Source organism: Hemiscyllium ocellatum, chromosome 26, assembly GCF_020745735.1.
Source record: "Hemiscyllium ocellatum isolate sHemOce1 chromosome 26, sHemOce1.pat.X.cur, whole genome shotgun sequence".
In the NCBI taxonomy this organism is placed as follows: Eukaryota; Metazoa; Chordata; class Chondrichthyes; order Orectolobiformes; family Hemiscylliidae; genus Hemiscyllium; species Hemiscyllium ocellatum.
The window spans coordinates 35415775-35428493 of NC_083426.1; the positions used below are offsets into that span (position 1 = coordinate 35415775).

Here is a 12719-nt window from a genome sequence, read left to right on the forward strand (position 1 = left end):
CTTCAGTATCATTCAGTCAAAATCCTGGAATTCGTTCCGCAGTGACATTGTGTGTCAACCTACAGCAGGTGGACTGCAGTAATTCAAGAAGGCAGCTCACCACCACCTTCTGAAGGACAGCCAGGGACTGGCAATAAGTGCTGACCTAGCCATCAGTTCCACAAGTGAATTTTTTTTAAAATTGGAGGCAGTATTTTAAACTCAGTGCATTGCCCATTTAAAACCTAGATGAGGCAATTACTGTTTCCTGAGGTTCATGGGTTTGTAACTCTTTCTGAAAATGAGATGGAAGCAGAGTCTTTGAGTAGTTTTAAGGTGGGGCTGGATAGATTCTTGTTAAGCAAGCGGGTGAAAGGTCATTAGGGTTTTGAGAATGTGAATTTGAGGTTGTGATTTTATTGAATAGCAAAAATGCCAGTTGGCCTACCCTGCTGTTTGTTTTATATTTGTACTAGAACAAGCAAGAGAAATAAAACATATCAGTTGAAGCACAAGGACAGGATTGGGTGTTTAACCTAAGTTTTGTGTGTTCATTATACACAGATATGGAACAAATTAAATGAAGTGAAGGAACTAATTGAATGATTTGAAGATGAAAATTCATCTTGGCAGATTTGACACAGTGATAATTACTGAATCATGGCTTCAAGATGGTCAGGACTTGAAACGAACTAAACCAACTTTTAGGGTTGACTGAAAACATATGGAAAGAGCTAGGGTGGAAGAAATCGCCAGTGAATAAGAATGAAATCATTTCAAAATGGGGAGGATATAACTGAAATTAAGCAAGCATTGGATACTTTTTGGTTAGTTGAGAAGGCCGTAATGGAATCCTCACCTGACTAGTAATCCAAAGCACAAGGCTAATACTTGGAGCATGTGGGCTTGAAATGAAATCTCAACATTTCAACTCACTTTAATTCCAGATTTCTTTTTTATTAAGTAAAATGGTGACAATTTGATTGTCATAAAACCCCAGCAAGTTCAGTCATATCCTTGGGAAGGAAATCTGCCATCTTTACCTGTTCTGCCAATATGTGACTCCAGACCCACAACGATATGATTGATTATTTACTGCCCTGGCAAGCCACTCTGTTGTACCAGAAAAACTGCTACGGAATTTATAGGAAGGAGTGAAACTGGATGTACCACTAGCATTAATCTAGGCACTGGAAATGACAACAGCAAACCAAGCCCTTTCAATTCTTAAAAGTCCTCCTAACTAATTGTTGGCTTGTGCCAAGGGTGGGAGAGCTGTATCGCAGAATATTCAAGCAACAATCAGTTGTGCTCATAGAATTGTACCTTAAAGACATTGTACCAGACACCCCTATCACCATCCCGAGTATATCCTGTCACATTGGTCAGGCAGAGATGGTAATGCAGTTGTTTGCACTTGGGAAGGTGATGCCTAGGGAATCCTCAATATTGAATCCAAACCTCATGATGTCTCATGGCATTGGGTCAAACATGGACAAGAAAATTCTTTACTAAGTATGAGACAAATTCCTGTCTTCACAGTGAGGATTCTCTTAATTGTGTTTGTTGGTGTTGCCTCCGTGCAAAATGAAATAGATTTCAAACAGATCTAGCAACTGAAGGCTGGAAAGTCGTGAGGTGCTGTAGACACTCAGCAGCAGCAGAATTATATTCAACTACATTCTATAACATCATGGCCTGTCCTATCCTCCGCTCTATTGTCACCATCAAACTAAGGGATCAAGCTGATTCAATCAAGAATGAGGGAGCAGCTCCTGATGTATCTAAGAATGAGGTGTCCACCTAGTGTATATTAAACAATGGAAGCAGCATTCAATATGCAGGATAAGGCCATCCCACTGTCAGCAGATTAGCTCAAAGTTCTGCAGTCCTGTCACATCCAGTGGTAAATAGTAGTAGACAATTACATAACTAGCTGGAGGAGAAAGTTCCACAAATATTCCCATCCTCTTTAATGCAGAAGTCAAGCACACCAGAAGACAAAGCTGAAGGGTTTGAATCCATCTCCCAGCTCAAAGTGTCAATTGGATGATCAATCTCAATTTCCTTCTCAGGTCCCCTGCATCACAGATGCCAATCTTCAACCACTGTGTTTCACTCCATATGATATCAAGAAGCAGCTGAAAGCATCAGATACTGCAAAAGCTATAGTAGTCTGATAATGTTCTGATTGTAATATAGATGATTTATGCTCCAAAACTAGCTAAATACCTGGCCAAGCTGTTCTAGTGCAGTCGATTTGGCCAAGTGTAGTATCAGGGAGCCCTAGAAAAACTAGAGTTAGTGATGTGACTGAGGAGTGTTGACCACCATGACATGCATCCCAGCTTTCTGTCCCCACTAAACGGCAAGGCAAGACAGAAGTAATGTGAGCCTGGTATCTCTGGCTTGTGGGCGTAGTGCAAAAAGGCAAGGCAAGGACTCTGTGAGCATTTGGGTAAGCTCAAACTAAGTGAGTGCTAAGAGATCAAGTGAGCAGCCTGAGATGGAGTCTGGTCCAATTTGTGAGCTGAGTGCCTGTCCCTGTGCATAGTGTCCTTGTAGCAGCATTACAATATTAATTACCTTGTACCCAAGATGCACCTTTAAAATGCAGCAGGATCCTGTAAGTGGATTCGCAGAGTGTCTTGAGAAGATGGCAAGCGTTGGATACCAGGTGGGGGCTGCGTGTGGCAAGTCACCTTGAGTGTATCCTGAGATGTTGCTAAGTATCCAAGATGGTGGTTCAGGGGAGCGAGCAGTGAGCTGACATCACCATGTACTTGCTCTGACTTTCAGAAATTGTCAACACTGAAATTCCTCACAGCAGGGGAAAGGATAGGAAGCTCCATATTACGATGGTGAGATTTGCAGTTAATAGGATTGAGAACAAGCAATAATCCCTGTTAATAGCGATAATTGCTCCCTTGCAACAATCTTCTCTTGATACCTGGAACTCAGTTTGAAAATGTTCCTTGTTCTTGATATTCAGAAAGACCACTCCTAAATGTTCATGTGATTGTCCTACATTTCTCACCATAGCCCACATCATGCAGGGTCCAATAAAGTTCTATCCCTTTGACAACTTTCAGCTGCTGGATCTTAAAAGTGTGGAACTCTCATTGTAAATGGCAATTGATACTAGATCAATTGTCTATCTTAAATGTGAGATTGACAGATTTTAGTTAGTCAAAGATTTTCAGGTCATAGTAAAGAGGAACTGGATTGGACTATTTGATCCTTCAAACTTACTCTGTCATTCAGTAGGATCATAGCTGATCCGGCATTCCTTGCAACCATTTTCTGGTGCTTTCCCCTTGATTCCTGATCAAGAATTTATCCATCTCCGTCATGAATATATACAAGGATTCTGCTTCCACTGCTCTCTGTAGCAAGGAGTTTCAATGATTGTCAACCTACTGAGAGAATAAATTCTTCCTCATCTCAGTCTTAAAATGGCACCCCTTTGTTACCAGTCTGTTAAGGGATGTGGGGGCTTAGGCAGGTAAATGGAATTAAGTCTCAGTCCAGCCGTTCTCTCCTTGAATAGCGTAATAAGTTCTTGGGGTTAAAGTTGTCATTATAACTCTCAGTCTTTAATCTCTAATTTACAGAGCTTAGGTATTATTCTAATGATCTATCTGTAATGCTAAACTTCTATTCAAATTTATGGGTTTTTAAAATCTCAAATCTTAAACACCATTGGTAACAGTTTCACTTCATTTTCCATAGTTTTTTTCCCCTCAAAATAAACTACTTTAATCATGCATCATTGGCAAGTTCCGGAAAAAAGTTGTCTCCGAGAACTGTAAAGTTTTATTTCATTCTTTCATTCAATGTTGTATTGAAGTGAGCATTAAAATTAATGTAAAAGGTATTTCAATATGAGAGGCTGTATTTTTGGAACTACATTGCAAGTTATATAAAGAAAAAAAATCATAATGTACTTGGTAGTGTCATCCCAATTTTCCAGTTTCTTTCTCCCATTTCCCTTCCTCACTGTTTCTTTCTTACCAGATTTTTATCTTTCTAACACTTGCCCACCTCCCACTGTCAGGCCAGAAATTTACCTTTGAAGTAATTCACTTGCTTTGCTTTATGGCTCAGCAGGGCTTTTGGTGTAAGTGTGACTTTTCAAGAGAGTGTTTACTGGTTCTAAACCATCTCCAAAAGCTTTTTTTTTGTGTAGCTAAGAACTACAAATTTCTGACAAAATGAATGCAGTCAAGCCTGCTGACAGACAAATAGATTCAGTGATCCCTTAAGGGAAATAAGAAAACCATCTGTCACTTTTAAAGGGTTTAAAATAATACTTGAAGAATAAAAAATGTGCATTTTTAATTTTATTTTATACTATACATCCACAGTCAAAGTTTTATCATCCCCAGTATATGTGTTTATGTATCTGCAATGTTTACAGTACATCAATTACTATATAAAATAACTGGATAGCATAGGCAATTTCATATACTCATTTAATGATGACTGAGTCTTTAGCAGTTACACTAGGACATCATTATTATCAAAATTTGAGATTATAATAGTTTTATGAGGACAGAAGAAAATTGTGCTCTGATGATATTGGCTTCCTATGGAAAATGTTCACTTGGATGCATTGACTCAAAATCATTCCAAAAAGTTTTAAGAGACCTTCAAGATAGTTATCAACTATTTAGTTTATGAATCTTGGAATTCTTTTTGGTATTTAGATCATATATTGGGCATCAAATCTATTTTTCTACATATGCATTTAGTCATTCTCAAAAGAAACATTCAAGGAGAAAAAATAATGCATTAATATACAGAAATCTCAGTGACCAACTTGATAAGGATATTAGCTAAGTGTTATGATCTTATCTGATGCCATTATTGGACAAGTCAGATCATGGACTGAAATCTGGCTTGATAGACCATTTTTTATTTAATATTGAAAGACAAACAGAAGGTACTATAGATGCAGTTTTACTAGTTAAATTGAAGTATGTTATGCAAAATATAGAACAAGCCATGCTATGTGCATGAAACATAATTGGAAAGATTCCAAAACACACAATAAATAGAATATTCCATCTATCCCAACAACAAACCTTTACAATGTTCAAACAGAACAGAGATTTCCCCTCTCTGTTACCTCGATATGTTTGACATGACTCGTGCTTTTGATCCATGATCCTGACAATCTGATATTCTATTCCCTGCATATTCACACAGGTGAGTTTAAACTTTCTTCAAGGTTTCCTTTCAGGGTTCTAACTAAACACATCTGGACTGGAATGTTCAAACTAATGCCCTTACATGAAGATAATCTATTTCTGACTTTTCTGAATTAACTCCTTGCTTCAGGAGAACTGTTTCATACATTTAAATTCAACTGGGACATTTGAAAATTGAAAACAAAAGGTTTCCAAGCTATGGATATATCCCTTAAGTAATTCAAAAAGGAAAGTCAATCCCTGATCTTCTATCTTAAAGTAACCTAGTGTTAAGGAAAATATTCCCATGAGCCTGCTAGGAACCTTCTTTCTCATAGTGGTTTCTAAAAATAAATTAGCTGCAGATATATTGACAAGTTACTCACTTAACCCTCTCATCCACACAGAACAAAACCTCCATGCTACGGGTTCAAAATCCAAACTTTAAAATAAGCAATATTAAAATATATACAATCAAGCATCTTACATTGCACCTCCTCCCAATGAAGAATGAAAATATATCTTTCAGATGCAACTCCATTACCTATCAATAACTATTTTAACTCCATTTCAATATTATATTAAGAAAGTTAACATATTAACATTAAACATGCAAAAGACTACACAGGAACAATATTTTAGTTTAGAGCACAGTGTCGTTTGTGAACTTCATCTGTGTCCTCAACAAAGCATGCATTGTGACACTGTATTTTCTAGATAGTTTTTTTGTAATTAACCAGTTCAACTACGTTATTACACACTTCTGGAGCATGTTGGACCTGAACCCGGGTCTCCTGGCTCAGAGGTAGAGACACTACCACTGTGCCACAAGACACTAATTTTCAAATTATATGTTGGTGAATTAAGCTCCAGCAAACCATTCATAAGACTTTGTAACAAAATCTTTTTCAAGATAATCAAAGGATTGTACTCCATATAAATAATAGTTTCTTCTACATTTGTGGTAATGTATTTTCCAAAATGATGTAGAGCCAACACAAGATGTCTCTTTAATTGCGGAATATATTTTGCTGATCTGTGGTCGGTTTCTTTGAAAATTAATTGGCAGACCTCACATTTTGTCCTCTTGTAGTAAGACAGCCCTCACACTTACATTGTGAGCAAAGACAGCAAGTTTGAATGGCTTCTCATAATTTGGCGCAGTCAAAACTAGTGTAATTGTCAGCACAGCCTTCAGCATTTCAAAGGCCCTAAGACATTCTTGTGTCCATTTGATTATTTGTTTGGAAATTTTCAACAAATTTGTTAAAGGTTCAAAGAGAAACATGTAATACAATCCTCTCATTCAAATGTATTACAAATTTTCACATTTTATTACTGTATGGGAAATAGCCTTTCGTTTGACTTATCCAGGTGCTACTTGCCATTTTCCCATAGTGTGGCCCAATTAGATCTCTTTTGCTTTGGCTAAATTAATTGGATGTTTAGCCAAATTGGCTTTTGGAGCCAATCAAACATTTCAGTCAAGTGGTGTAAATGCTCGTCCCAGCTTTGGTCCAAATCTCCAATGTAAGCAACGGAATTATATAATCCTTCAATGACTGTATTGGCTAATCATTGGAACGTCACCAATGCATTTTTCATTCCAAACAATATTACATTCCATTGATAAATACCATCTGGTGTTATAAAAGGCAGTATTTCTGTGGCACTATCTGTCAACTGAACTTGCCTTTAGTAAGGTAATATTTGTGACAAGTCATGTGGTTCCAATTTATTCAATGCAGTCCTCCAATTTCAGCTTTTGTTGTCAAGCCAATTTTGCAATGATCGGTACAAAACATTCCTGACCCATCTGGTTGCAGCATCATCACAATAAGTGAGCTTCAGCTTCTATGGCTCACTTCCATAATGTTATTGTCCATCACAAACTTAATCCCTTCAATCACTTGAGTTTATGTGTCTGGATTTAATCTGTAAGAGTGCTACAGCCAATGCATCTTTTATTCACCTGTGGCATGTGGGCATCACTGACTGGGCTAGCATTTATTGCCCAGTCCTAGTTGCCCTTGAGGAGATGGAAATGAGTTACCTTCTTGAACCACTGCAGTCAATGTGTTTTAGGTAGACTCTACAATGACATTAGAGAGGGAATGTAAGTATTTTGGCCCGATGACGATGAAGCAACAACAATATATTTCCAAGTCAGAATGTTGAGTGGCTTGGAGTGAAACATGCAGGTGGCTGTGTTTTTTTTAACGTATCTGCTACTTTTGTCCTTCTAGGTGGAAGTGGTTGTGGGTTTGGAAGGTGCTGTCTGGTCAATTTGGTGAATTTCTGCTGTGCATCTTGTCGATAGCAGCAGCACTGTATATTGAGCATCAGTAGTGAAGAGGGTGCATATTTGTATATATGGTGCCTTTGTCCGAGATGGTGTCAAATGTCTTGAATGTTTTTGGAGCTGTACTCACCCAGACAAGTGGGGAGTGTTGAACTGCACTCCTGATTTGTTCCTTGCAGATGGACAGGCCGTGATGAGTCAGGAGGTGAGTTACTCACTACAAGATTCCTTCATTGCAATTACCACCTGACCTGCAACTGTAGCAACTATTTGTATGGCAAGTCCAGTTCAGTACCTGTTCAATGGCAACCGGCAACCCCCCCACCTCCAAAAAGGAGATTCAGTGATGGCAATATCACTGAATATCAAGAGTCAATGTCTATCTCTTATTGGAAGTTGTCATTGCCTGGCATTTATGTGGCTCTAGTGTAACATGCTCCTTCTTAGCCCAAGCCTGGAAGTCGTCCAGATCTTATTGCATTTAAGCATGGACTGCTTCAGTATCTGAGGAGTCGTAAATGGTGCTGAACATTGTGCAATCAGCAGCGAACGTCCCCGCTTCTGGTGCTGAGATGACTGACTTCGAAAAACCATAATCAAGTTCCTTTGAGCCAGGTATGACTCCATCCAGCAGAACGTTTTCCTCCTGAAGCTTGTTGACTCCAGTTTTTCGAGGGCTTCTTGCTGCCACAGTCAAACAACTGGGACTTTGATGTCAAGGGCAGACACTCTTTCTTTGCCGTTGAAATTTAGCTCTTTAGGCTATGTTTGAACTAAGGCTGTGATCAGTTCAGGAATTCAGATGCCCTGGTGGAACCCAAACTGTATGTCACTGAGCTGCCTGTTACTGAACAGATGTTGTTTGTTAGCATTGTTGATGACACCCTCCATCACTTTGCTGATGATCAAGAGTAGACTGATGGGGCAGGAATTGAATTTGTCTTGTTTTTTGCGCGCAGGCCATAACTGGGCACTTCACACATTTTCTAGATGTCAGTGTTGTAACTGAACTGGAACAGCTTGGCTAGGGATTCTGGAGCATGAGTCTTTAGGACCATTTCTGGAATGTTGTCAGAGCCCATAGCCTTTACAGAATCTAGTGCCTCCAACTGTTTCACATGGAGTGAATCGAATTGGCTGAATACTGGCATCTGTGATACTGGAGAGCACTGGAGGACGTCAAGATGGATCATCCACCTGGCACTTTTGGCTGAAGATTGTTGCAAATGTTTTAACCCTATATTTTGCATTGATATGCTGCCACCTTACCCCCTCATTGAGGATCGGTATATTTGTGAAGCCTGCTACTCCAACGAGTTGTTTAATTGTCCACCGCCATTCATGGCAGAACGTAGCAGAACTGCAGAGCTTAAATCTGATCCGTTGGTTGTGGGCTCACTCAACTGTGTCAATCACTTGCTGCTAATGGAGTTTAGCACGCCAATAACCCTGTTTGATAGCTTCAGCAGGTTGACATTTCATTTTAAGGTATGTCTAATGCTGTTCTGTGTCCCCTCCTGCACTTCCCATTGAATCAGGGTTGATCCCCTGGCTTCATGGTAACAGTAGAGTGGGGGATATGCTAAGCTATAGGTTATTATTGTAGTAGTATTCTAATGCTGTTGATGAGCCACAGCCCTGTCTTGAGTTGCTAGATCTGTTCGAAGTCTGTTCCATTTAGCAATGTGGTAGTACCACATAGCATGTTACAATGTATTATCAACAAGAAGGTGGGATATATTCTGTAAGGTATGATTCCATGAGTGTGACCAAGTTGCTTGATAAGTCTGAGAGACAGCTGTCTCAACTTTGGCACTAGCCCCCCATTGTTTGGAAAGGGGACTTTGCAGCTGTAACAGGGTTGTTTTGCCAATGTCGTTGCTGCTGCATGCATCAATGCAGGGTTGTCCACCTAGTTTTGTTTCGTTCTTGAGACTTTTGATTTTTTCTCAATTGAGTGGTTTACTTGCCAAACCACTTCAGATGGCAGTTAAGAATCAACCATATTGCTGTCAGCCTGGAGTCACATGAAGGCCAGGTAAGGATGGCAGTTTCCTTCCCTAAAAGACAGATGGGTTTTAATCTGTGATAGTGGATTTAGTAGAGCTCGTGCTGATGTCATCACTTCACCTGTACTTGAGGGCCGCATGATGATCTTCTCTAGTTTTCGTGGCCTTTAGTAGTTCATTTGTAGCTCAATTGGATTGTTTGTTCCAACTTACACAATTCAGTCTTGGTTTTTGAATGATTATTTTGTTAAGTTGCACTGCTCATGTGTCTGATTCCAGATAGCCAACAAATGGTTAACAGAAGCTTAGAAACACAGAATCATTGAAACACAGAAAAAGACCTACATATGATTTTTAGAACATAATTCCACTCAGATTCAATGATCTGATTAAGCTGTACAGAAAACATTCTTTAATTTTGTATATTCTATAGTGAGTGCACAAAGTTTTATAGTTTCGTTTTCTTCCTACTGTTTCCACTTTCATTGTCAATTTAATTTTATCACAAAGTACCTCATTGAGGGAGTAGATGTGAGAAATTTAATAATATGAGAGCTGATAGCTGGATTATCAATGATTGTGTAAGTAACATGACTGAAGCTAAAATCAGTTTGCCATGAAATAGCACATCATCTTTATTTACAGGGAGTCAATGTAGGCCCTGGAAAGCTTGAATATATGAGCTATGCAATTCAAGTATCGTTAATTATTTCCTATCATATCAATATCAACATTCATGACAAATTTGCCAGATTATTTGTTTAAATTAACTGCTATACGTATACATGAGACAGATTAAAACTTACTTAATATTTACAGCAATGTGTTTTTGTCACCTTCCTTTTTAATATTCTGAAAGACAGGGAAAAAGGCCATAGTTCTTTTTAGGAAATTTAAAGCTCAGCATTGATCCTTACTTACCAAATAGAAACAGAGAAATAATTGTTATATAGAAATCATTTCGTATCAACACAACATCTTTGTGTGCTATATAGGGAAGGAATCACATTGCATTGTAGATACTAATTTTGTAGAAAGTAGACTTGCACAATTGGATCATCCTTTGACCCAACATATATGATCTTTGCTATTTTGTTATATCTCATGGTTCAGACTAATAAAACGTATAATATTGCAGGCAGAGCTGTAAGCATTGTAACTATTTTGTCATTTGTAACAGCCTATCGATGTTTCTATTTCTTCCTTTAAAATGTACTCACATTCAATTTGTGTCTTTTTTGTATTGCAGTGCTTTAGATTCAACCTTTGATAGTGACATTAGTGCTGAAATGAATGCCAGAAGCCGTGGCACAAGTTCATCTAATCGATCTTCACCATTATCCTGGCGGTACGGCCAAGCAAGTCCACGTCTTCAGGCAGGGGATGCACCTTCTGTAGGCAGTGGATGCCAACCTGGAGGAAATTCTGGCTGGTTTGTTCGGGGAGACTCCTCTCATTACTCACATACCATGCCCATGCGGAGTTCCAGTAAATCATGTAATATTTCTCACTTGGACTTGGAGTCTCTGGATACTGATGATGTAGACCTGAAGTCCATCAGTGCTGACATGTCTGGCTATATGAGTGACAGTGATTTGATGGGGAAGACAATGAATGATGATGACATTACAACTGGGTAAGTTAATTAAAACTGAATTCTTGCAACTTAACAAAGGGATCAGACTCAAATCAGCTTTTGAAATTGTTTTACTAGATGCTAAAATAATGAATACTGTGTTATATGAAAGTGAATTAATTATTTCAGTTTTAGTTTCTGTGGTTGTGTTTAAGTTGTTTTGTGTTTGGGACAAATTGATTCTTTGCATTACCAGTGAGATCATTTTGATTGCAGCGTTGAGAATATTCTAGTTCCTAATACAGGTTGTTCTGATATAACACTTATTTCATCAACACAAATCGGCTATAGCATGATTGATGAATTGTGGACGTTGTTTGGATCATGTGAATTTTCTACTAAATGAGTATAGTGATCTTCTACAGCAGGATTTTCTCTAATGAATTTTCATAGCGCAATTTTCTATAGCGCGAGGTTGCAGAGGATGATCTTTGTCTTAGTAGTAATTAATATAAAGCAGACTGAATTTAATGGAAATGTAAAGACAATTGGTTGTGCTGCAGTTAACGTAACTTGTTCCACCACAGGCTATTCCTATCTAAAATAGAGCCACCAACCTACCAAATGTTACCTGAACGGGCATATAGGGATTGAAACTCATAGAGTGTAATCATACAGATGTACAGCACGGAAACAGACCCTTTGGTCCAACTTGTCCATGCCGACCAGATATCCCAACCTAATCTAGTCCCACCTGCCAGTACCCAGCCCATATCCCTCCAAACCCTTCCGATTCATATACCCATCCAGATGCCTTTTAAATGTTGCAATTATACTAGCCTCCACCACTTCCTCAGTATTAGCACATAATCATTTATTATTATTGTCTGAATTTAACACCTTCCCCAGATATGAATTGCATGCCCATTGTACCTACTTCTTCTCATATTTTTTATAACGTTCCTTGTTTTTCATTTCATCTATGCCCCAAACTTACTTGTTGTTTCCAACAGGCAGGACTTCTCCTGCCCCTTGACAATCCAGTCAAATTCTCATCATTCTTGACCTTGTGTTCTACTTGCAGCCTATTTACTTCCTGATGATATTGCCTGAAGCTTCAATGTCTACATCAGTCATCATCACAGTTGTATTTTTACCTATGACAGAAGAAGTAGAGTTTCCTTCTCCAAAGTTATCAAGAATTTTTTTTGAAAGTAGTCAAACATAGAAACAATAAAAGGGAATCATTTTAGACATGTTTTGTAATTTAAAATTCAAATAAAAAGGTTATATGTACCTATAATAACTTAGACCCATATTGCTATAGTTCAGACCAAACACACTCAAAATATATTCAGAAGATAATCTGGACCCTAATTTTTGCTTATTTTAAAGTAAGTGTAAGGCGTTGCACTCCAGTGCAATTCAATTAGTCAAACTGCTCAACTTTCAGCAAAACACACATTAGTTTTACACGACAGTTAAAATACAGACAAAATAAAAATAAAAGAATTGGCTTAACTGTAATTGTCAAAATGCTTAACAATAATATATATATATTAACTGTGACTAATTAACGGTTCCAGTATAGTAACATCCCATAAACACACCCCTAGCAAAGGAAATTCAATAAAATAGATTATCTCGCATGCAATTCTAGA

At 38.2% G+C, this 12719-nt stretch overlaps 1 protein-coding gene across 1 annotated transcript in view; it reads left to right on the forward strand.

Annotated features, from left to right (window-relative positions):
• The window catches only part of LOC132828117 (neuron navigator 1), a 39268-nt gene extending 28146 nt beyond the window's left edge, over positions 1–11122 (forward strand). Inside the window, exon 3 of the mRNA XM_060845025.1 lies at positions 10732–11122. Within this exon, the coding sequence (XP_060701008.1) occupies positions 10732–11122 (391 nt within the window). The remainder of the gene's footprint in view (positions 1–10731) is intronic.
• The last annotated feature ends 1597 nt before the right edge of the window (positions 11123–12719 follow it).